Source organism: Vidua macroura, chromosome 9, assembly GCF_024509145.1.
Source record: "Vidua macroura isolate BioBank_ID:100142 chromosome 9, ASM2450914v1, whole genome shotgun sequence".
NCBI lineage: Eukaryota > Metazoa > Chordata > Aves > Passeriformes > Viduidae > Vidua > Vidua macroura.
In genome coordinates this window covers 28,062,141-28,086,662 of record NC_071579.1, presented here as the reverse complement: position 1 = coordinate 28,086,662, position 24,522 = coordinate 28,062,141, and the positions used below count along the sequence as shown (strand labels likewise).

The window sequence follows — 24,522 nt, the reverse complement described above, 5'->3', positions numbered from 1 at the left end:
ACCTCGAGAGCTGGGGAGGACGGGGGCTCCAGAGCCCGGGGGGCTCCCCCCACCACATCCCCTGCCCTCCCCAGCTCTCCTCCCCGCGTCCTGGAGACCTCCCCCTTTGGGTGAGGTCGCCCGTGGGGTGAGGATGGTGAAGCCAGGGACAATAGGAAGGGGTCCATGTTGTCCTGCTCCCTCCTTGGATGCCACCATTTTCCCCCTGCTGTCCTGATGTCTCGGTGGGATTTCCCACTGCTCGGCGGGTGCCACCAGCTCTGGCCAGCCAGTTCCAGTGAAGCAGCACAAGAGCCATAAAACCAGGCTGCTCTTCCCAAAATCACGGGGTAGAACTTGGTACTAGCCTGCAACAGGCAGGGTTTGAGGGAAGGTAGCCTACAAGCTAGGAGGAAAGGAAAAGCAAGCATCAGAGAAAGTTTTTTTCTGGAAGTTTAGTAGGATGCCCGAGGCTTTTGTACCGAGCGTCTGGAGCATATGGTGGGATTTGCAGTCAACTTTCTCTCGGGTGCTCCAGCCAGATGGAGGTGACTGTTCTTGGCTCTGGCTGACACGGGTTTGTTTCCTGAAGAGCTTGTGTTAAACATATTCCTTAAAACCAGGCTTCTGCAGTTGGGAGCCCCAGCTGCAGGCGAGGCAGAGCTCCTGCCCACGACTGCCTTTCGCTGTCTGCGGGGGGAATTTGGCCCGCCTCGCCTCGCCTCGCCTTGCTGCCTTGCCTTGCCTTGCCTTGCCTAACCTTGCCTGGCTTTGCCTTGCCTTGCTTTGCCTTGCCTTGCCTTGTCTAACCTCTCCTGGCCTCACTTTGCCCTGTCTCGGGAAGGTTCTCACCCAGCACCACGTGCTAGAAGTCAACCGGGGTCTTTGTCTTTGAAGGCAACTGGAACATCTCTCCTAAAGGCTCCTTCAGAGATAGCTCTTTTTTTCCTTGTCAACTTGCAAAACATCTTTCTCCTTCAGTAGAAATAAATCTCCTCTCCAATAAACCCAGGCATGGCTTTAATTAATATCCATCTAATTTATTTTAGTATTTTCTAAACTCAAAACTGGCAGGCAGGGGCAGGTATTTTAAACACAAGATGCCTTCCTATTGCTAACTCGAAACCATCAGTGTCTCGTGGCAGTGATGCTTTGCCTTCTCATACCATCCTGCCTTGTTCTGCCACCCCCAGAGGTGCTTGAAAATGTTTTTAAATAGCAAAACTCCCCCATTAGCTGAAAGTATGTAGCCCATAAAACATGATCCATTTGTGGTGAATTACGCTGGAAACATAAATTGACACACACAGAGCTATGATCGCTCGTGCCATTTTCCATCTTTAATATTTTACAAGAAGTTTGAGGAGTCGAGCTCATGAAAGACAGAGTGGAAATAACCTGATCTCCTGGAAGCTCCCTGAAGGAAGCAGCTGTGGCAGCAAACTTTGGCTGTCCGGCGGGCCAGGTTGGGCTTTTAAAGTCCCTGGAGTTTAGAGGGGAGAAAGAAATGAAGCAGAGTGGAGGTTGGGGCACCAAGAGCTGTTGGAAACAGTTTCCTCTAACACCATTTTAGCTGTTGGGGTGCTTTTTTGGGGGTTTTCTGAGGCAGCTACAGGAAGATGAAGAATAACCCCACACAAAGAGCGTCCAGTTTGAGGAGAAAAAGGAAAAACTTGAGAGATGATGGGGTTTCTGTGGCTGGGGAGAGTGCTGGTCTGGAGATGAGAGTGAAACAACTGCAGAGCAGGTCCTGCTCACCCAGCATGGCGTGTCAAGGAGCTGTGCCGCAGGGATGCGACTCCAGGGCTGGATGGAGGGATGTGGAGGAAGCAGGACAGCATGTGTTCAGCCCCCTCCTTTAACAGGAGTAGTTATTAACTGCTAAACACACACTTTTTTAAGAAAAAAGGGATGTTCTGTTGGTTGGAGCCCACATGTCATCTCTGCAAAACACTTGTCTCAACTGCCGTGATCCATCGGGATCATCTGCTGCTCCCTCTGCAGCGAGGCAATCCCGTGCAAAAAGCCAACCACTCCAGCAGGCGTTCCCGGCCCAACACGGGTCCCAGCCCTGAAACATCTGCAAGTATTTATGGAGATAACAGTATCCAGAGGGACTTCTTTCTGACAGAGCAGGGCAGCCCTGCCCAGGGGGCTGCGGTGGTGGCAGCTTGGAGCGAACATTTTGGATGCTGCTGCACAGAAAAAGCAAGAAAAACAGGAATATTAGAAAAAGCTGCTTTCAGCTCCTCCCTGACTGCCAAATGTTTGCACAAGCTGGGCGTCACCTTATCCAGAAGTGTCCTCTGGGAACGGTACCACATGGGATAATGCAAGGCAAGGATGCTGCGGCGCCGAGCCTGGAGCATCCCGGGAGCAGCCTTGGTGTCAGGGCAGGAGCACGCTCCAGAGGATGCACTCAGCAGCACAAACAACGGATGCTCTCTGGGTCCAGCTGCCCCAGGGGATTTTTCTCTGGTGGAAGTGCTGCAGTGTCTCATAGATGCTTTTTCTCCAATAATCAAAGAGTGTCTGCTCTCCGGCTCTAAATGCAGACTCCAAGCATCACCTTCAGGCCCAGCCAGGGTGCCTTCAGGTGGCCGTGTCCCGCGTGTGTTTGGTACCTGTTCAGCCCACACCCTCACCTGCTGCGGGATATTGAGGGAAGGACATCAGTACCTGGACAGCAATGACCCCCTCCTGCAGCACAAGGCAGGCATTGTGGAGGACACTGGCTCTTGCATTGATGGGGCTTGAGGTTTGGCCTCTACCAGCCCTGGTTTTTACCTTCCACTTGGTTTCATCACTCATTCACCTCTTCTGATCTTCCCTACCCCAATTCTTGCAGCTGAGATGTGTAGGAAGGGCTTTGGGGGTGTCCAGACCTTACTGGGGGATGGTGGGAGGTGTCTGCTGCCCCTGCTGCACTTTGCGTTCACAGACAGAGTTAGCAACTCAGAAGCAAAAATAAGTCAACTTCCATGCCTGGAGAGGACTTCTGCTAAAGGAGGTTGATGCTGCAGTTGGACCTCAGAGGTTTGTCTTCTCCGCTCTGGTGGGACATGGATGGAGAAGGCAGTGGGGAGGGTTGTCTTGAGGTGCTGTGACCTCGTCCATATGAGGTTGGCCAGGAACTAAGGGCAGGGGCTGGTTCCTTTTGGCACCTGGAAAATAAATGGTGGTGTAAGTGGTGGGATTCCAGCGGCTGGAGCAGAGAAGCTGGCAGGAGGCTGTTGGTTTAAGTCTGCTTGGCTCCATCTCGCCACTGAACCATTCAAATTAAAAAAAAAAAAAAATTTAAAAAAAAAAAAAAAAAAAAAAAAAAAGAAGAAAAAACCCACCCTCTCACTTTATTTACATTGCACTCAAGTTTCCGCTGTACAAAAGATTTGCAGGTGCAAATATGTCCTGCCTTCATTAACTTCCCCTCCCTTTTTAATTTATGTGATTTCAATTTTCCTTCCCTGTACTGTTAATTAGGGGACCCTCTAATCAGTACCATTATCACAGTGGTATTCATGTTTAGGAAAGCTGCTAAACAAATGCTTGCAAAATTGCTAAATGGCTAATTAATGTCTGTTAATTAAGAAAATTGCTCATGGTAACAAACCATGCCATTGCTGGCAGCAGCTAGAAGGCGAACACTTGTTGAAATTAGTAACGAGGCAGGTAGAGAACATCTGCTCCGGCGCCGGTCCTGGAGCCTGCCGTCGCTTCCCATCACCTACTGACAGAGCTCCTGTGCTTTCTCTACCAATTACACCTCCTTTGACTCAAAAAATACTTTTTTTTTTTTTTTTTTTTTTTTTTTTTCCTTTTTTTCCTTTTCCTCACGTTAACACGCACCGGTATATTTCTTGCACCGAGCTCACGGTTTTTCCAAGCAAATTTTCATTTTGTGCTTTTAAGGGAAATTTAAAAAAAAAAAAAAAAAATTAAAGTGGGTGTTCAAGCCCAAAATGTCAGCGACTGCTGCATTGCAGTCTTAAACCTGCACCAACTAATCTCTCCTTTTTTCCCCTAGACATCCTTTCTTTGCTCGCAAGCCATTTTACTCGCATCCTTAGGGAATCCACCTCGAGGAAGGATGTTGCATCCCTTCAGCGTGGCGGTGCAGCCCCGGTTGTGCCGGCCAAACGCTGCCCAAGCATGAGCTGGGACGTGCTCCTCGTCCTCCGCGCGCGCTCCAGCACCTCCAGTGAACCACGGTCAAAACACAAACCCAGAGGTGTTTCCAACCTTTGGGATGAGAGAGGAAAAAAATAATTTTTTAAAAAATTTATTTTAAATTTAATTTTTTTTTTTTTTTAATTTTTTTAAATTTTTTTTTAAATTTTTTTTCTTTTTTTTTTCTTTTTTTTTGGTTTGGGGGTAGTTTTTCTATTTCCCCCAACCTCTCTGGTCCTCTCCTGCATATTTTTTTTCCCTCGTTGCACGCCCCTGCAAAGTGTTTCCCTGTGTGTTTATCATTGCAGACTTGGTTGAACCACTGGACTGTTTACTCTCAATGTGGCCACTGTATTTTGACAGATGTTCTGATTTTGAATATATATTTTTTTCCGCATATATCATTACTCATTGTTCAGCTACAAATGAATAGAAAATCAATTAAAAAAAAAAAAAAAAAAAAGGAAAAAAAATTATTTAAAACCGGGAGAACTGACTCCCCGACTGAACAGGTCCACCTGTGAATCCTTTTTTTAGCTCTTTCTGCGCTTTCATGTGCTAATCTATAACCTCCTTCTACTGTCTGACCTCACAGGGACCGCCTGGGTCACAGCCCTCGCCACACGCACAGCCTCCACCCCACAATCCTAACAGCATGATGGGACCCCACAGTCAGGTAAAGACACTAGTGATGGGTAGGGCTGTGAACCGGGACGTGCGCTCGATTTACTCCTTTTTTCCCCCTCTGTAAGCAATGCTGGGCAGCGGGTACCCACTCCCCGGGGAGCATCCCCCCGGGCACCCCAGCTCCGAAGCAAAATGTTGGGTTTTTTCCCTTTTTTTTTTTCTTTTTTTTTTTTTTTTCTTTCTCTCTTTTTTTCTTTTTTTTTTTTTTTTTTTTTTTTTTTGGTGTTTTTTGGATATGCAGTTGTCAATGGACTGAGAAGTCAATCGTGGGTATCAGACTGTTTTACCTTCCCAAGGTAGCCTGAGAAATTTAACTTGATGTGGATTTTTAAGCTTCTGTTAGTAGCAGCAGTTGTAAAAAGAAGTAACGTTAAGCCTTTCTTCTTTTTTTTTTTTTTCAGTACTTAGCACTGGGGTTTTTTGTGTGTGCGTGTCTGTATGTGCTTATTTGCCACTTTTTTTTAATATATCTCTATATATTAAACTTGAACATTATCTAACACTCAGGGTTTCCCATGCACTAATTTTAACAGCCTCACCTAGTATTGCCGATGCCAAACACGCTCTCAAACAATAAACCTACAGAGAAAATGTCTAGAAAATGGACTCCAGACACCTTTCTCTTTTTTTTTTTTTCCCTTTTGAAACATAACTTTTTTAAAAAGGATGTCTCCAGAAAAAAAAAGAAAAAAAAAAAAAAAAAAAAGCAGTGTGTACAGGCTAACCAGCGTGCGTGGGGAGTGTGCTGCCTCCCCAGGCCTCAGCCCTGACCCCCTTTTGTGTCCCCGCAGCCGTTCATGTCGCCGCGCTACGCCGGAGGTCCCCGGCCCCCCATCAGGATGGGCAACCAGGTACTGCGCTCCCGGGGTTCTGGATTTCCTAGGGATAGCTGTTATTTGGGAAGGGGGGTGAGGGCCAGGCGTCCTGCAGACACTCCTTGGGTTTGGGTGGCAAGCATCACCTCCTTGGTCACCCTCCTTTTTCCTGGTGCCGGATCATCAGGTGTCACTTAACAGTGATGGTTTAATTTTACTTTGAGGTTTGGGCCTATCCAGGGTGGAAACAGCAGTGGGGAATGTGCTGCTTTCCAGCCGTGGTGTTCCCAGCAGGGCTGTGCCACGCTGCATGCTCGCTGCCTGGCTGGATTTTCCCTGCAAGCGCAGAAAATTAAAGTGATGGAGATAATCCTGCTGCTGGCTTGACCGAGCGTTTAGATCAGCGGCGGGGTCAAGCGGGGCAGGTCACTGCTGAATTTTTTGGGTTGGATTTATCCTCTTATCCCAGCTTATACAAGGGCAGTTTGTTTCTGGCCTTGCGGACGGAGGCTTCTACCCCACGCCCTGCCTGGACGCATGCGTGGCCTTTGGTTAGGAATTCATCTCCTTGCCAATGATGCCATGCAGATCCATAGGGTAATGGCCAAGCCAGAGGTTATTTGTAAGGGAAATTAAAGGAAAACTGTAATTCCTTTGAGTAGCAAAGATGTCTGTTCAAAAATTATCTAGGGAGCTTGTTTTTTGGCTGTCAGTGTGATTCTTCTGTAGGTCTAATTAGCAGAAAGAGCAGGATAGTCAGGAAGTAGGATGTACCAGCTTGCTCTGGGTTTGTGCTGGCTGGGTTTGAGACTTGAATCTTTGGAGTTTGCTAACTGGTGCTGAGACAGCTGAGATGTAGCTGAGAAAAACCCAGAAGGGGCTAATGGAGGACCCCCATGGCTGGAAGAGCCTTGCACCCAGGGCACTGATGATCTAACGAGGTATTAATTCGCTGCACCTCCTCATGGGTCAGTTTTAACAGGACCCCATCCTGCAGTGGTTCTTGACTCATCCCAAGCTCTGCTGCAGTTGAGCACAGTGATCTGGGCAGGCAGGAGAGGCAGGGGGAACTGGTTTGAGGAGGCTGTTCCCACAGCAGGATCAAGTGTCCAGGAGTGGGTAAAGTTAATTAGAAGGATTTCATTTTTTTCCCCTCAAACACCACATAAAAAACACATGTTTGTACCTAGGCAGAGCTCAGCGAGGTTATGGTCACATCCTGAGGGACAAGAGGAATAAATAGGCAGGCAGGAAGGTCAGGCAGCAGAAGTGTAAATATCCACCCCTGCAACCCTCCTGGTTTATCTTCCTCCTGCTTCCAGCCTGCAAAAATCTTGGGATTGGGCTGATTCTGCCTCGGCACAGCCGTGTGCACCCAGGGCCTGTGCTGTGCTCCAGCACGGGAATCCTCCGTGTTGGCATCCAGCGTAGCAAAGCTGTTTACAGTTTGCTTCCCTCAGGCAGACAATATCTGCATTTTTCTTCCCCTTTATCTGTTTGGAGTAGCCTTTGAAGCTTAAATAGCAGCATTGCCCGAGTGGAATGTGAGTTTGGGGAGGGGGCCTTGCTCTGCTGCGCATGGAGCGTCTCCCCAGCACAGCCAGTGAATCACTGCCTGGTTTAGCCCTGGTGCTGTGTGTCACCAGGGTGCCATGCTGCTCCTCACCTTTCCCTGCTGGATTTGACACCGCTGCCCTGCTCAGCCCCCTGAGGTTTTCCCTGCTTTCCTAAAATACAGCAGCATTTGGCCCAGGGGGAGGGGGAAACACCTTGTTTGGGGTTTAGAGAGGGTTTGCAGAAGGATGAGGGAGGCAAAGACCTGGAGGCTGTAGCAGTGGGATGGGGGATGCAGGGGGATGCAGGATTTACTTTTTTAATCTTGCCCCCTTGCTTTCACAGCCCCCGGGTGCTGTTCCCGGTACACAGCCATTGCTGCCCAATTCGATGGATCCCACGCGACAGCAAGGTAAACCCAGCAGAGGAGGGTCAAGCGCTGATGTCCTTAATTAGCTGTTAATTCGGGACCCAGAGTGGCTGTGGTGCTGTGTAACACCCCTGCTTCCCTCCCAACAGGGCACCCTAACATGGGCGGCCCCATGCAAAGGATGAATCCTCCGCGAGGGATGGGCCCCATGGGTCCCGGTCCGCAGGTAAGCCCGGTGCCAAAGCACATCCTACAAACCATGGGAACAACCTCCTGGGGCTCAGAGGGCTGGGAGTTCCCCCCACGCCCTGGCCCCCCATTAGTGTTAATGTGTTTTACATTAGTCTTGCATCTGGAAATCCCTCCTTTTAACAGGAGTGAGGTCCTCAGAGCTCATTAAGGGTATTACAGCCTCCCTCCTGCCCTTCTGTCAGAGGGGATGGCACTTAGCTCCATGCCGGAGCAGCCTTTGAGTGCATTACACTGCCTGCCTGGGAAACAGTTGCAACCCTAACTGCAGGAAAGGGAAAGGAGGCTTGCATTTGAAATTAATAAATAAAAAGAAATGGCAAAGATCCCTTTAGCAAAGGGAATAAGGCTTTCCCCTGCGAGGTTCCCCTCCACCTGCCCTTCCTGCTGCCTGCTTGAGCTCTCTATTTCAGGAAAGGGGAGTAAACTTGAAATTAAGCAGATCTGGGTTAATATATGCTGTCGTTTCGTTGATTCACTTTATGGAGTGGCTCGTTGTTGACTCACTCCTGTTTGTTCCTTCTACGAGACTTCAAAACCAGATTACCATATTTTGGTTGGAGGTTTATCCTCTCTGCATCGTCGCCTACGTGGAGTTTGTAGCGCGAGGATCAGAGTCTGTCAGGAGATGAGCGGGTGCGCTGGAGTTTTGTTTTGTTTTTCCCCTGGAGACTGTTGAGATAAGTGAACGTTGTGTAAAGAGGGAGTTGTGTCATGTCTTTGGCACCAACCTGAGGATGCTGCTCGGGGGTGCTCGGCCACCGGCACCCGGATCCATCCTAGGGCAGGGGACAAAAAACCTGCACGAGCATCGTTTCACAGGCAAGCCCTCCCATAGCGCTGCTGCTGTGCTTGAAATCCTCCTTTCCTGGAGGATCACACCCAAAAAGAAAAAAAAAAAAAAAAAAGAAAAAAACCAAAAAAAACAAAGGCATTTGCAAGCGTGGCCTGCGCCAAGGCGAGCGGCGGCGGCTTGCCCGGGGGAGGCTGCTTCCCACTTCCAGAGCTCGCCGCAAAACTTGGAAGCGGCGAGCGCGCGCTGAGCGCCGCGTGGGATGGCGGCGGCTCTGGGAGCCGGCAGGAGTTGTGAAATGTTCAGAGCTTTATTTTTGACTCCACCACTCCCTGTGTATGTACATTAGGGAGAGGTTTTTTAAGAGGCAGCCTTTCCCTGGAGAAGCGCTGGGCTTCCCAATCTGGCACCCGCAGGCGCTGCCTCCCTGCAGCCGTCCAGGAATCGGCGCCTGCGCAGGCAGCCACCAAAAATAACGACCCAGACCCAGCAGCCCCTCACACCTTGTGTGCCCAGGGCTTGTTTTCCTTTAAGGTTTGCATTGGGACCTTCCTAAATACTTCTCAAACTATTCCAGAGGGCTTCAGAACATCTAGCCAGGACATCCTGGAGTCCTGACAGCAGCTCCTTATTACACAGCAGTGATGAATCATCCCTTTCAGCTGATTGCCGCTGCCTTTTTCCCTTTTGAGTCCCAGTGGTAGCTCTGCAGAAGCCAGGACAGGGTTTGCCAGCACCAATATGAAGAGGGTTTGTAGCTCTCTGGGTTTTGGTGGTGCCTTGCCCAGGTCGCTCGGCACAGCTGCGTTCCCTCCTCACCCTCCCTGAGCATCTTTCAGCTGGCTTCGTTTTCCAGCCTTTCAGCTCCAATTAAAAATGCTGAGCCTTTTTTTTTTTTTTTTTTTTTTTTTAAACAAGGGGCTTGATGCTGCTATTCAGTGTAAATGGCTGAAATTTCTATCAATTAAGGACTTGCTGGTAATTTGTTTGGGGAAAACCCTTTTCTGCCTCTTCAAAACAAACTTTGGTGATGCCCTCAGCAGTGCACCATGCACTGGTGCACTGTAAATTCAGGTAAAAATTGACAACGCTAAAGTACTGTACTTAAAATCCAGTTTGGAGCACTCCAAGGGGCTGTGGTGTAGGAAGTGGCCAGCCACCCCTCCTCCTGCTGTAGCAGTTTTTTCTTTAAATGGCAGAAACACAGTCCAAAAAGATGCATTACAGAAGAGAGGGAGGTGGGAGGGGAAGAGTGGCAACGCGACCTAAATCTGGCTGCACGTCGCCTGGAGGGCACACGGAGCAAAGCACAGACCAAATGGAGCGCAGCATTCGGGGGATTCCTCTTCCTCCACTGCCTTGGGCTTGGCTTTGTACTAGAGCTGGTTTTAGGAGATGAGGGATGCAGATCTGAGGCTCCCAGTCCCAGCTGGAGGCTAAGCCCGGGAGGAATAAGGCAGGAGAGGGGGCCCAGGGGGCTGCCTGCCCTCACCCGCTCCCCGCAGCTGCAGATCCGCTCCGGGGGATGGAGCAGAGGGATGGGGAGCAACAGAAAAACAAGCCTGGCTTGGTATTCCCTTCTCCAGCAGTCATCCAGGGAGCAAGGAGCGCTCCATCTCTGGGGGAGCTCATGCAGCCTTTCCACATCCTGACACTGCAGCAGGAACCTTCCAAGTGGTGCTTTTTCTCCTCCTCCTGCCCCTGTTTTCTCCTGCACAAAGGGAAGAATCCAAAAGGCTGTTGCTGGCGCTGGGGGCTGTGAACAGAATTGTCTTGTGGAGCTGGGAGGGGGATGTTTTCCCTCCACAGAGAGCAGGAAGGGGGAACTTTGGGGCTCAGCCTGGCTCCCGTCCATATTCAGCTGCCTGTTTTTTTGGTTTTTTTTTTTAATAAACACAATTGCCTCTTATGTTCATCGTCATTAATTTTTTTTTTTAAAGCTCATTTTTGCACACAGAACCGCTTGTTTTTTGTTTGTTTATTGGCTTGTTTTCCCCTTTCTCTTGTCTCTCTGGTGTCCCTTCCCGTTACGGTAGACTGACCCTTGGTTATCGTTGCAGAACTACGGCAGCGGCATGAGACCTCCACCCAACTCCCTAGGTCCTGGCATGCCTGGAATTAACATGTAAGGCAATCCCCACACAGGGAGGTTTCACCACTGACTCGGGACTGTCTGCAGAAAAACACAACATTTATTTTTTCCCCTGTTTAATTTTGTCCCCAGGGGGCCGGGCGCCGGTCGACCGTGGCCGAACCCCAGCAGTGCTAACTCAGTGAGTATCTTGGGTTGGTTGGGAAGTGTCCTGCAAATGGGATCATTCCCCATTAGCTGGGCCCTGCTAATGAGAGGAGCCTCTTGCTTAGGCTGCTGGGACTCCTAATCTGGCCAGGCTGAAGGGGCTCTGGGGGTTTTAGCTGTGCCCTGATGGGATCCAGCCCATGGCTGAACCTGTCTCTCTTGTCCCTACAGATCCCATACTCTTCTTCATCGCCTGGTACATACGTGGTGAGTCCTCCTGCCCCTGCTGTCTGTCCTTTCGTCAGGAGTTCATGTGGTTTGGGGGGAGTCAGTGCCATGGGAGGTGGCACTGGGCCTGTGTTTGGGGGTTGGGAGTTGGGGGAGGAGTTTGAAAACTTGGAAAGGTGGGCAATGCTCGTATTTACACATCTGACACCAACTTTGTTTCTGCAGGGTCCGCCCGGCGGCGGTGGCCCTCCAGGGACACCCATCATGCCCAGTCCTGCAGGTACGAGCCCTCTGAGACCCCTCTCTCTCCAGGGCTATCCCTGCCCTGTTGGTAATGACCAATTTTTGTGGCTTTTGGCTTTCTGGGAAGTGAGTGGCATGGGCTTCTTGACTTTGGGATTGCATTTGGGGATGTTCCTACATCCCCCTGTGGTTTTGGATGCTGTGGGGCTCAGGAAGGTGAGGAATTACCTCCCCACCCTTTCCAGCCAGGAGTTAAATTATTTTTCACAGTTGAATTTCTGTGATTAAAAACTTTGTGGATCTTCATTAAATACAAATTAGCCAGAAAATGGTGGTAGTTAGAGGGAATTTTGGGTGATAAAATACAAAAGAATGAGTTCAAGTGGCATGAGTTTGTTTTAATTAAGAAATGAATTAATCACCCGACTTACTGGGCTTCAATGTTTCACAGATTCAACAAATTCAAGTGACAACATCTACACAATGATTAATCCAGTACCGCCCGCAGGCAGTCGATCGAATGTAAGTCTGCTTTCTAATAATTTACATATCAGATACCATAACAAATCATAATTAACTTCATCAGTTGAGAGTAAAGCAGTTTAATTGATTTCAGCCATTTGTTACAAAACAGAAATAAAACAAACCATCAAAAAGCGATTAACTCTTGGGCGACTTTGTTAATTTTTTATGCTTATTAAGAGAGCAGCGGTCCTGCTGCTCCGGCCAAGGTGCTGGGTTTTGTGGGATATGGGCAACCTTAAATCCTGTGGAATGCTGGTTGGAATGCTGTGCTGCAGCTCTGGGTCGGCCCTTCAGCCAAATTTTATAGGTGAACCCAGAGGACCATGAGCCCCACAGACTCGGGAGGTGATGCAGCCTCAGATTGCGCCAGGGAATGTTTAGATTGGATATTCAGAATTTTTTTTTTCATCAGAGGGGTTGCCAAGCATTGGAATGTGCTGCCCAGGGCAGTGGTGGAGTCACCATCCCTGGAATTGTCCAAGAAATATGTGGATCTGGCACTTCAGGGTATGGTTTAGTGGGGGTGCTGCATTGACTGTTGGACTTGGTGATCTCAAAGGACTTTTGCAACCTCAACAATTCAGTGATTCTGCAGTACCTCCCTCCTTGCCCTGCTGCAGAGGCATGGCTGGGGCAGGGACAGTCCTCAGGAACCACCGTGGCAGCTGCTTGGGGTTGTTCTGTGGCTGATTTTGGTTTTGTCACCTTTTTCTTCCGCAGTTCCCGATGGGCCCCGGCTCTGACGGCCCCATGGGCGGCATGGGCGGGATGGAGCCCCATCACATGAACGGATCGTTAGGTGAGCCTTGATGGTCCTTCATTCCCTGGGGACACTGGCAGAGCATCCCAGTACCTGTTCCCATCTTGGGATCAGCCCCCAGTTCACACCAGTGCTCAAAGCAGAGCCTTTGGGTGGAAGTCAGCGGGGCTGTGGGAGCCACAGGGCCTTGGCTGCAGGCCCAGTAAGGCTCTTCTCCTTTCTCTCCCCTCTCTGCAGGGTCAGGAGACATAGATGGACTTCCAAAAGTAAGTGGGGTTGGTTGCAGGGTGGGTGTCTGGGCTCTCCCCTTCCCGCAGCACTGGGGTGCTGCTGTGACCCTGGTGGATGGGGACACGGGGAACGTGACTGGGGTGGGCAGGGCTGTGCCCCGCCCCATGGCATTGTCCTGCCCCTGTGGCATTTCGGGGGGCTCTGGGGACCTGCTCACCACCTCCCCTCCCATCTCCCACAGAATTCTCCAAACAACATAAGTGGCATTAGCAATCCCCCGGGCACTCCAAGAGACGACGGGGAGCTGGGAGGCAACTTTCTCCATTCCTTCCAAAATGACAATGTGAGTGAGTGCCTGCCTGGGGATGGGGGGACAGTCCCCGAGGTGTCCCAGCACTGGGATGGGTGGGCTTGGCACAGTGTGGGCTTGGGTTGTGCCGTGTGGGAGCTGCTGCAGGACAGAAAAGAGGGCAGGAAGGAAATAAGACAGTGGGTGGAAGTTTGGGGTCTGTGGTGGGATGGAGTGCACAGGTGAGGTGGAGAGGAGCCGGTGCAGAGGTGCCTGTGCTGTCCTGGCCCATTTGAGGCTCTGTGGGTGGCTGCAGACATCCCTCCTGTTCTCCCTCTATTAGCAGCATATACACACGTGCATGTTAATTATTTGTTTCAAATTGCATCTCACCCCATACTGTTCTGCTGATTTTCTTCCTGGAAAAGCAAGTTACAGCGCAGATTAGGCCCTGAAAAATTGGAGTCTCCAGCATCTCCTCTCTTCCTGGTTTATTAGATCCAATTAGGTTGCTGTGTAGTCATCATCAGCCTCCTTTTGCATCCCTCTCTTCGATGTCCGGGGCTCTGACCCGCCTGGTTTCTCACCGTGGCTCTGTCTCTCTTGCAGTATTCCCCCAGCATGACGATGAGTGTGTGATTTCCCTCCCCCTCCTCCTCTCCAGGATCAAGAGAGTCAGCTGCCGTTCGGAGGATCTCAACGAATTATGCAAGAAGAAGAAGAAGAAGAAGAAGCTAGGTGTATGGGCAGGGACACGCGTGGCGGGGGCCAAAACCCCAGGTTTAGTTTCATGCAATAAAAAGGCTGAACTTTTTATTCCATAAAACATGAAGGACAAAACTTAAAATATTTCAAGACATGACAAGACCCTTCTTTGTGCAGAAGGGTTTATATATGTACATGACACTTCTTTTTGGAAACAAACGGAAGCCTCTAGCACCCAACTCCGATCTCTTTGCTTTGTTCTTTTAAATAAAGACAGAAACCGAACCTGTTGTATGTTTGTGCCGTGCGACACCAGGAAGCTAGTCTAGATATGAAATCATGTTGTCTCTGTTGTAGTCATTTTTTTAAATAAACTGGACAGTTTACAATGGTGGTTTTCGTTCAGAAGGCCTGTTTTTCTTTTTTTTTTTCCCTTTTTTTGGGGTTTTTTTTGGTTTTGGGGGTTTTTTTCCCGTGTATTTTTTGGGGTTGTTGTTTTTTTTGGTTTTGTTTTTTTTTTTTTTTTTTGTTCGTTTGCAGCACAACGCTTCCTCCTCCAGTTAACAAGATCTGCTTTGGGGAAGAGACTCCACCACCTCGTTATAAACTTGTTAACGCAGGTGACCCCTTCTAGGATCACATCCTCGAATGAATCGTGATCTTGCTCTCTGTGACTGTGGCATGCACTGTGTTAGTCTTTCCCCCTCCTCTGAGTACAAGAAGAAATCTCTTCTCCCTCCCTTCCCCAGAATCCTTCAGCTGGTTCACTGCAAAAATAGATTTTTTTTTAATAATTTTTTTTAAATCCACCAAAAAAAAAAAAAAAAAAAAAAGAGGTTAATCTGACCTGGGACTTTGAAACTGTGATCTCCAGCTAACTTTGGGATTTTCTGGGGGTTTTATTTGCTTTTGGGGGTATTTTGTGGGGGGGTTTCTTTTCTTTAGAGATGTGCTCTTGTCAGGATTTCACTTATCTATGATTTGGAACTGGATGGAGATATTTTTTAAGGAATTCTTGTTGTTAAAATGTAACCTTGCTATTCTGTAGGCTCGCTCTGTAATAAGAAAATAAAAATTAATGGCAAGCATCGAAGGCCCTTCCTTCTGGTGGGAGAGGAAGGGACGAGCCAAGGCGGCGGGTTGGGATCTCTGTACATGACACTACCCTGTAGTTTGGTCTTGGTTTTTCTCCAGCTCCCATTTCTGCTCCATGTATATCATATTCTGTAAAATATTCTCTCCCTTGGATTTGACCTTTGTGCGGATTATTGAAAGCATTGTATCTTGTTTCAGTGTTTTTTCTTACCTTGTAGTCTGGTTCGAAAATTACCGAGAGGGAAAAAAAAATAATTATTATACATTGTAGTTTGTGTACGATATTTGTTGATAATGTTTTATTAAAGGGATGTCTTTTTTCCGCACCCCTTCATTGAAATGTTTTTGGGGGACATTTGGCTTGTTTTTATTATTCTGACTGCAAGACATGAGATGACAATTTTTTTTTTTTTAGTGTGTAATACGAATAATATTTTTTTTATGTTTGCCTTTTTTTTCCTAGGCATTTTCATTCTGCTTTACCTGTAGAAAGTCAGGAGGGAGGGAAGGGCGGGTGGGATGGGGGGTCTGAGGGTGTCAGTCTCATAGTTACAGTCAGGTTAATATTTTCCAATTAATGCAGATTTGTTGCATTGCATACCCAGGGGCTCCCCAAGGGGTCAAATTTTTACCTTTTCCACTTTACATCTTATTCAGGTGTGGGGGGTTTTTTCCTTTTTTTTTTTTTTTTTGTTTTTTTGTTTTAGGTTTTTTGTTCTGATGTGAGGAAATGAAAGGACCGGTTTTAATGTATTTTAAAATGAATAGCTAAATTATTGTCTTCATTGGTATGGGATGGTTTTTTGAATGAAACGGTTCCCCCTCCTCCTCCCCCCTCCCCCTGCTGTAATAAATATCAACATAAACATTTGATTTCAGTGCTCTGCAGTTTGTTCCTGGTGTTTGCTGCCAGACCCAGGGTGGGAGTTGGGTATTTTTTTCCAGCCTTTATCAAGGGCCAAACCCCAGATTTGGGGTGCAGGAGTAGAGGTGATGCAGAGCTGAGGTGGCATTTTAGGGGGGCTGGCTAAGCCTGGGAATTCAAAATCACAAAGGGATTCAGGACCATTCAGGATGCAGCTCAGGACCTGGGTGAGGTTTAGTGATGCCTGTTTGCTTCTTGGAATTTTTGGGTTTTTTAAAGCATTTTGAAAATTTAGCCTAGAAAATGGTCAGAGTTGTCTGCACCAGGCTGAGGATGTTCTGGCTGGATGCTTGCCCTCCCCACACCCAGCCCATCAGGCTGCAGGCAGAGAGAGGTGTTTTAGGGGCTAAAAAGGGAATTTTTGGTACACCGAGGCTTTGCTCGTTAGAGGCTGGAGGAGTTGGGATACCAGCGTGATGATGGAGGCTGGTCTGCCCTGCAGCAGCTCCCTGGGCCAGGAGCTGGGTGCTGCTACTTCCCTTTGCCAGAGTCCTGCACTGCTGGGAGGTAAGAAAGGGAAGGGAATACATGAGTGTTGTTTTCAAATATGTAAATACTGAGCTTGCAGTGGGGTCTGTGACCCCCTCCTTGGGCCAGAGCTGCAGTGCTGGGTGGGTGTGTGCACCCACACAGGAGCAAACAGCTCCAGGAGCTACTGGGGGTGGAGAAATCCAGGCAACCCAACCTGGTTCCCCAAGGGGCAGCATCAGAGGCTGGGGGAAAGATTGGGAAAATTTTAGGCCTTTGGATGGGTGGCTGCAAGTGCCAGGTGCCTGAAACGCTCCCAGGAGCTGCTGTGTGAGACTTGTTCTCTACCTTTGACTAGTTGGGGCAGGACATGGTTGGCTGTGAGCTCTCTCCCTCCTTGTGGGAATGTTCAAGCGTGGACTGTGGGCTCGGGGGGCTGTGGGCCATCCTGGAGCTCTGCTGCTCCTGGGGAATGCTCCCACCTGGCACTGGCACCCACAGCCACGTCACTGCTGGAATTCCAGGGGCGAGCACCGTGTGGTGGTGGATGCTCCTGGAGAAGGGCAGGGGGGCAGTGCAGTGGATGGCTCCTGGGTTTGGGAATCACCATCGTGCCTGCACAGCCCATCGGCAGAGGAGCAGGGTGTGTTTGCACCCTTTGCTGCCTGGGCAGGTTTGCTTCCAGGGTAACAGCACAGGTGTCCATGTGCAGGGCCCGCAGCCATCCCCAGTGTGGATTTTGGTCCAGGCAATCACATCCCCCTGTGCCTTGCAGAAAGCAGAGGGTGAGTGTTGTCAATCACTTGGTTTCATGACCCCTGATGAGGAAATCCTGCCCTCCCAGACCCCTGGGGCCATCCCTGCCTACCCAGGGCCTGCTCAGCTGCCCAGAGCAGCAGGCTCCTGCACTGCTGCCTGTTGTATTTTTATTGTGGGGCATAGAAAAGTCCTTCCTGTTGGTTCTTAAGGGTTACAGGCTGGTATTATTAAATATCACCATGAAACTGCCAAGTTCCCTCCACGAAATGTCTCCTGAGCCCAGCCTCAGGGATAATTGTCTCCCCCATTAGTTTTCATTAAATTAAATGCAGGAGGAGGATCAGAACAACCAGGGGCTCCAGGCTGAGCACAGTGTGTACTTGTTGGCATGATGTGTGCAGCCTGTGGAGCTGGATTTTGCAGTGGGAGCGGTTCAGGGGAGGGGAGTGTGGAGTGGTGGAGAGCTCTCCTGTGGGCAGCCAGGCTCCTCTGGGTCCTCCAGAGCTCTCCTGCGGGCAGCCAGGCTCCTCTGCCTCCTCATCTCAGGCTCCTGCCACCCCATTCTTGCATGCTCTGCTTCCCTGGCTGCTGTTCATGAAAAGTTAATGCCTGGCCCTGGTCCGTGCTGAGGTAACACCATTTGTCTGCTGACAAGCCTTTATAACTTATTGATGCCAACCCAGATGTGCTTCTGTGACCCGCTGTTGGGCTCCCCATCCCACCTCCCTCAGCTGGGCCAGTTCCAGCAGGCCCACTGGAGGAACTGGGAGAGCTGAGCCATGCACAGAGTACTTGGGAAGCACAGCAGGACACCAAGGACAGGTGGTAGGGGCTGCCTGGTTCGAGGACCACGATGGACTAACCTGAGCGTGGTGCCAGGTGCCACGCTGGGAGCTCCACTCGCCCCCACCTTGAGCTCCCCTCCAGGCCCTCAGAGGAGCATTCCCTGCACGAGGATCAGCTGCTCCTTCCAGCGACACACGGGTACCGCTTCCCCCCGGCCTCAGGTGAGAGTGGCTGTGCCTCAGCAAAGCAGGGACACGGCCTCACAGCCTTGTGTATGATCCCCTCGCCTGCAGCAGCTTCCTGATGCCTCACACAACCCCTGAAGCCTTGTTTTCCTGCTGACCATCCCACGTCTCCCTGCTTCCGCTGTTTTTCAAAACTGCCTTTGCTCTGCCTTTGTCCATCCTTCCCTGTGCTTGTGCTTTGTCTCAGCTCAGCTTGGACACAGCAGGGTTCCAGCTTCCCTCAGTCTCTCCCCTTCAACTCTCTGCCCTGACAGAGATGTCTTTGTTGAGAGGTAAAAGCAGCTGAAGGGACTCTGCCTCTTCCAGACAGACCATCCCCACAAATTCCCACATCTACTAGAAGCACATGAGGTGTTTCACCTCTACACAACCCCTCTCCACCACAGCTGCTCTTCCACCAGGCTTCCTCAGGGAAATTCTCTCCTCAGGAATGCTAAGGGGCAGCTGGCTGCCCTACAGGGCTTCCTCCCTAGGACGGGTAATGACCCGAAGCTGGAAGAGCGAGGGGATGTCAAGCAGGGTCCGTGTGACACAGCAGGGAGCCAACAGCCCGAAAAAGAAACACCCACTGCGCGTGACAGGCTCCACAGAGCACAGCTCTGTTCAAATGTATTCCCAAACACCTGGGTGCAAATCACAGACCTGAACAGATTTACTCCATTGAGCTGAATTAGGCATCCCTCGAGCAGGCAGGATTAAGATGATGCAGAGCAATGCAAAGCTTATGAGGTTTTTTCCTCTTTCAAGCACTTCTGCTAACTGGGGAGGGATTTGTTAATTTAGCTTGCAGCCACTGCATCCCCAATTTACGGGGTGCAATTGTTGATCTCAAATGTGACTGGTGAACATTCCTGAAAGCTGCAGAGTGGAGCTGCCTGATGGGCTAGGGCTGGAACACACAACTGGGGTGTTCATCCAGATGGCCAGGGATCACAAAGCACAGACCAGCCTCTGACACAAGACACTGAAGTGAGATGAATTTCTTGGAAATGTGCTCTTCCACACCCTAAAATAGCGCAGGCTGTCCTCTCCCTTCCCATGTGCTGGAGGGTACCAGAACTGTAAAACATTCTACATTTGGCTGCAGCTAATTTAGCTTTCGTTTTATAAAACCCACACTAATCCCCCCATGTTAAAAAGAATATGCTTCCTGCTCAGTTAACTCTGTGTGGCAGGAAGAAATTCTTCCTTTGTATTTTTAGCAGCAAATACCAGCTACAGGCACCAAAGTTTCCCGCTACATTCCACACCACTTTCCCCAAATGCACAGGTCTCTTCATCCAGGATTGGGGGATAAAAGGACCGTGGTTCTACAGATCCAACAAAGCAATCCCTCCGATTAAGTGCTTTGGGAACTAAGCACAGGGCAGCACGACGCATCCCACGGCAGCCAGGAGTAAAACAAAGTCAAAGCCAGGCAGAATGAAAAAGCCTCGTGGCTCAGGCTTTCCCCTTGAAGCTTTGTAAGTCTCTTCTGCATTCAGAGGGACTCAAAGCAACCTCGGGAACAGGTTTGAGTCTGGCTCTGTGCAGAAGCACACTGAGAGCAGAGCCTGCGCAGAGGAATAATGACTGGCTTATGTTCTTCCCAGGCAATGGAGGAAGAGTGCAGGAGGATGCATCTGACGACTTCTCTAACCCAAATCCAGAGGTGAGCCCCTAAAATGAAAGAGTTTCTTCATGCACTATTTAGTTAAAAAAAAAAAAAGATTTTACTTTCAGTAGCAATATAATTTATTTTTTAAAGTAAATTAATCCACCTTTCTTTAATTATATGACGGGTCTGGCAAAGAGAAGCAGCAGGTACAGTTGGTGAAGTATTTTCATTTGAGCTGAATTTCACACAGTTCCATGCAGATACAGTGCCAGAAACTTCTTGAATGTGTCTGGCTGAAAGCCAGAAATTCCAGCGGGCTTCTGCAGAGAAAAAGACACGGATGCTCAGTTTGCAGTGAAGTGATTAATGTAGACAAACAACGGCTTTAAACATGCTTGAATAAGACTTTCAGGCATGGCAGCTTCCAAATTTTGCTCTCCCTCCCCAGAAGGGTTTGTGTGGGGGTACTTCCACTGGTGTCAATCTCAGAGGGCAGAACCCCTTTGCCTCTGAGTGAGATGCCCTCACAGTATAACCAGTACTGGCAGCCCCGTGCTCTATTCACTCCCCAGAGAGGCTGATTGTCTCTTGTGAAAGTTCCTTTCCTCAGAGCTGGCTTTGAACAAGCACATTATGAGATGGTGGATTACAGTATGGAGGAGTTCATGTTAAGCTTGGCATGTCACACATCAGCACTACAAATACTCAGGAACTGGTACCCTCAGAAACGCCTGCTTAGGTAAAAATGAGGCCAATGTCCCCTTCAGGTCCCTCCAGACAGTTTAAAACCTGCTGCAGCTCTGTGCCAGCTCCCAGACCCCAGCTGTGGTGAAAGGGCAGCATTTCCACCACCATTTCCCAAGTTTTCCTTACCGTAACAACTCTCTTCTTGACTTCGGGGACACACTGGGCTCTCTCATACAGGTTCTGATCAGAGTCAATCCAGACTAGATTTTTTATGCCATCATTAGAGACAAGGTCTGTTGTATTTAACTGGAACACCATGAACTGGAAGAGCTGTCCATCTGTGCCAATGCTTTGCACCACTACTGGCTGTTCCAAAACCTTGGGATCGTTCTAGGAAAAGAAGGGGCATGTGGGGGAGAATGTTTCAAAACCTAGTTACAACAGAAACTGTATGAGTACTTGCTGATTCTGCATCTTTGGGTTGGTTTAAAGCCAAGATTTTAATAAATATATTGTTACCTTGCCCAGAAAATTACTCTAGTCAAACAAGTTTTGAATGTAGATTTTGTATTTTAATTAAAATTCCTCCTTCAGCCAGCAATGAACTGTCAATTTACATACTGAGCTGTGGGACGGGTTAGAGTTTTACAGCTGAACTTATTCCCTGGTTCCTGCCCATACCACCCCACTGCATCACAAACACGCTCATTGCTGAGCACTGGATTTCTGGATTTCTGAAGGTTGGGGTTTTCACCTCTGGACTGGGAAGCTTGGATGTGAAAATTACTGTAGGGGGCTTTCAGGCCTCCCTGCACTGGCTGCAGCAGCAGAGGAAGAAGAGAGGCCCAGCAGCAGGCTCCCATACGTACCCCGTGGAGCGCCTTGGCCTTGGCCAGCGCGTTGCCAAAAGCAAACATCAGCATTTTAGCACGGAGCTGCTCTGGTCTGAACCTGTCCATGCGAACGTTGGCAGACTCCAGGAAGAACAGGGTGTGAGGATGAGAGTAAGGATAACCATCTCTGAAACCTAAAGGGCACACACTCATGTCAGAAACCGCTCAGGAAGACACTATGCAGCCAAGGTTTTCTCCCATTATCTTCAGGAACTGCTCAAGTAGTTTGCTGGGGTTTGAGTTCTTGTCCTCAGTCCTGCTTAGGCAACAATATACACACCACAGGTCTGGAGCACTTGCACTGCAAACCTGTGCCCATTCCTCTGTCCCCTCATTCCCACACAGTCCCTACTCTCAGGTGCCCCCAGAAGGACAAGGACTCTCAAGTTAACCCAGACATAGATAATCATCATCAACACTGACCTGTATCATTGAGCTCTTTGTACACATTCACCTCCTGAAGATCGATTGTAGGTGCAATGGGATAGAAGGTCTCCAGAATATGCTCTTTGGTGGCCAGTATCTCCTCCTTGGAGGCTACTGGTGGTATTGGGGTCATAGAGTTCATGAGTATTCCACTCAGGCCACGGACCTGAAGGAGGATGGATTCTGGAGAGGGAAATTAGGCTACAGTCAAACACTGGTGAAATAACATCAGGGAAAGATGTACATTTCCTTTTGCCAATCTGTTCTGCAAGGCTCACTCTCTCCCCCTCACCTCCAAACCCATCTTAAATAGTAACTCATGTGTAGGTTCTTCTTCTGAAATGCCGACGTTAATTGCTAAGGCTAAGTTCTTAACTAAATATCCTTAGAAAAACAACAGCACTGATTTAGGACACAAGAAAATAAACAATCAGGTCTAAGACACTGATTCCCTTCTCCCACCACCTTGTCAATATTGATTAACAGCTAATAATCTCCTCAGGGACAGCATCCTGCCATCATCCACGGCTGCCCATGCCAACAGCGCTATTTAAACCAGAAAGAATTACCTGGTTCCAGAAATTGTTTCATTCCAAGTCCTCAGCCTTAAAGCCAGGAGCTTTGCTACCCCTCTTATCTTACAGAGCTAAATGCTTCCACCACAGCAGCAACTGACCTCTTTCCCACGTTGCTGCTATCCTGCAGTTTCTAGCCAACATCCTTTTACTCAGAGAAGGAAACTTCCCAGACATTAACCGGCATATATGTATCAGGTTTTCAAACAGCATTGGGCTGTAAAACAAGAAAAGAAACAGTTATATAAAAATGAGATCATAATAGCAGGCAGATGCTTCTGGGGCACAAATGCTGTAAAATTACTGTATGTAAAACATATAATGGCATAACACTCCCAAACAGTTAACAGAGATTGCAGATTGGTATCTCACACACACCAGGCCTGTTTCAAGTTGGCAGAGGTAATGCTTACAATTATTTTAAAAACTGATACTCTGCATCAGCTAGAAGTAGATCTTGAGTTGAAACAGAGAGACGTTGGCCTGAAAGAAGCTTTGATCTAGTGTAGTATTTATGTCAGTGCTACTGCCAATATTCAGAATTGGGTTTTATTTGTTGCTTTGGTTGTTGCTTTTTTTGTTTGACAATCTGAAGAAGAAGGTCTTGCACAGCAGACCCTCTTTCCACAGAAGAGCTGCGTATGAATTTTCTCTGTAGTGTTTAAAACCTCCCCTACAGCTGAGCACTCACCAGTATCGTTCCCTCCTGGGAGCAACCTCTGCCGTGTCCCAGAGCCGCGCGTGGGACACCATGTGTTTCGCCCTCTCCTCGAGCTCCTGGAGCCCAAGAGCCGGGTTATCCATAATGCCCTGCACGGCTGGGGGCAAACCTTCCACGAGCTTCGTCTTGGTGAGCCACTGCGCCTGCCGCACTCCTGGAAACACAACCCAACGCGATCTATCTACCACAGGGTCACAGTGGTGATGCTCAAGGCCCCCTTCCAACCCAAGCCATTCCATGTGACCGAGGCTGCCTGGCAGCTCATGGGGCTGGGCAGGCTCTTCACAGCCCGTGTTTTACACTCTGTGCGAGGAGAACCCTTGGCAGGAGGAGCAGGGCGAGTGCTTGGGAAGGGGACAGCGCGGGGTGTCGGGTACCTTCCAGCATGCGGACACCCTGATGGCAGATGTAGCACCCGCGCTCCTTGTACAGCGGCATCTCCTCGTAGCGCGGCCCCGGCGAGTGCCAGGGGTCGCGCCAGCCGCGGTCCCAGGGCGGGAAGCGCGGCCGGGCCAGGCCGGGCACGTAGTGCAGCCGTTCCGCGTACGTGACGGTGTCCAGCTCCACCTGCTCCCGCACCGACCGCGGCTCCACCGCCACCGCCTCCGGCGGCGGCCCGCGCACGGTCCAGGGCGTGCGCGGAAGCGGCGAGCGGTGGCGGGGCCGCCCCGCGCGGGTGACGATGCGGCGGGTGAGGCCCCGCGCCGCCGCCGCCGCCGCCGCCGCCGCCGCCACCCCCGCCCGCCTCAGCGCCATCGGCCCCGCCGCCATCGCCGCCATCCTCCTCCCGCCGCCGCCTCAGCGCCCGCCCGCCGCCATCTTGGCGAGGGCTCGTCCCCCACCGTCACCCCCGGTGACTGACGGCGGCGGCGGCCAATGGCGGGCAGGCGCGCCCCGCGGTAAGGGAGGGTCGGCAAATTGCCTGGCGGGTGAGGGCAGGCGCTGGGTTGGTGAGTGGCGAGGTGGGCGGGGAGAGGCGCCTCATCGCCTGTGGGGCGGGGGCACTTGAGGGATCGTCCCTGGGCGGGAGCCGGCGGGGCCAGCTCTGGTGTCCCGGGGCTGGGGCGGCTCTGCCCCGGGCCGGCCTGTCCGAGCCCCCGGGCGCGAACAGTAAGTGCTCGAAACTCTGTAAATCTGCCTAGCCCCGAGCCCGGGCGTCTCGGACTCACCCGCGGCCACGTCGGATTATCCCCCGTTCATAGCCCGTGGGTGCTCCGGGTCCCCGGACACAGCGGTAGGAAGCCGGGCCAGTCGCCTTTGGTTCCGTTCCCCGCCCCCCTCCTTGAAATGAGTGTGTTTCTGTTACAGGGGTGAAGGTTAGTTAATTAATTGACCTTGACAGTGAAACTGCTGGAAGTGCTAAATGTTCGCTTCCTCCGCTTCATCACCCGTGGCTTCATAATTTCCTGTGGACCGCTTTGTGTCCAAGGGATGCAGACACAAGTGCGTTGTGAGCAGCCTTCACTCAGGCCATGTGTAAGAGTAGAGGGGCCCCGCGAGGTCTGCAGCAC

General features: G+C 50.2%; 3 protein-coding genes across 9 annotated transcripts in view; 2 read left to right on the top strand and 1 right to left on the bottom strand.

The window, feature by feature from the left end:
* The window catches only part of SSBP3 (single stranded DNA binding protein 3), a 55,732-nt gene extending 40,477 nt beyond the window's left edge, over nt 1-15,255 (top strand). Inside the window, exons 6-18 of one of the 3 annotated variants that reach the window (XM_053984570.1) lie at nt 4,742-4,822; nt 5,625-5,684; nt 7,548-7,614; nt 7,722-7,798; nt 10,675-10,739; nt 10,839-10,887; nt 11,085-11,120; nt 11,307-11,361; nt 11,776-11,846; nt 12,570-12,648; nt 12,847-12,875; nt 13,082-13,183; nt 13,739-15,255. In XM_053984570.1, the coding sequence (XP_053840545.1) occupies nt 4,742-4,822; nt 5,625-5,684; nt 7,548-7,614; nt 7,722-7,798; nt 10,675-10,739; nt 10,839-10,887; nt 11,085-11,120; nt 11,307-11,361; nt 11,776-11,846; nt 12,570-12,648; nt 12,847-12,875; nt 13,082-13,183; nt 13,739-13,768 (801 nt within the window). In that variant the 3' untranslated portion in view covers nt 13,769-15,255. The remainder of the gene's footprint in view (nt 1-4,741; nt 4,823-5,624; nt 5,685-7,547; nt 7,615-7,721; nt 7,799-10,674; nt 10,740-10,838; nt 10,888-11,084; nt 11,121-11,306; nt 11,362-11,775; nt 11,847-12,569; nt 12,649-12,846; nt 12,876-13,081; nt 13,184-13,738) is intronic. The other 2 variants (XM_053984571.1, XM_053984572.1) reach the window with 2 other exon arrangements.
* Nucleotides 15,256-18,892: 3,637 nt separating this feature from the next.
* LOC128811542 (NADH-cytochrome b5 reductase-like) overlaps nt 18,893-24,522 on the top strand; it is a 29,510-nt gene continuing 23,880 nt past the window's right edge. The window contains exon 1 of one of the 5 annotated variants that reach the window (XM_053985235.1): nt 18,893-19,763. In XM_053985235.1, coding sequence (XP_053841210.1) covers nt 19,692-19,763 — 72 coding nt within the window. In that variant the 5' untranslated portion in view covers nt 18,893-19,691. Of the gene's footprint in view, nt 19,764-23,846; nt 23,911-24,049; nt 24,122-24,159; nt 24,328-24,522 lie in introns of those variants that run through there. The other 4 variants (XM_053985236.1, XM_053985233.1, XM_053985232.1 and 1 more) reach the window with 4 other exon arrangements.
* Nucleotides 19,825-23,791, bottom strand: MRPL37 (mitochondrial ribosomal protein L37). Its single transcript, XM_053985237.1, has 7 exons — nt 23,389-23,791; nt 22,982-23,165; nt 22,392-22,507; nt 21,713-21,898; nt 21,266-21,423; nt 20,583-20,786; nt 19,825-20,029 (listed from the first exon to the last, which is right to left on the bottom strand). Exons 1-7 carry the CDS (start codon nt 23,789-23,791, stop codon nt 19,952-19,954), a joined length of 1,329 nt encoding a protein of 442 aa, XP_053841212.1. The 3' UTR covers nt 19,825-19,951.

Coding starts and splice junctions, on each gene's coding strand:
- MRPL37 (XM_053985237.1), bottom strand. CDS start 23,791: ATGGCGGCGATGGCGGCGGGGCCGATGGCGCTGAGGCGGGCGGGGGTG. Junction 23,166..23,388: donor GGGTGTCCGCATGCTGGAAG/GTACCCGACACC, acceptor TTGTGTTTCCAG/GAGTGCGGCAGGCGCAGTGG. Junction 20,787..21,265: donor AGGCCAAGGCGCTCCACGGG/GTACGTATGGGA, acceptor TTCTTTTCCTAG/AACGATCCCAAGGTTTTGGA.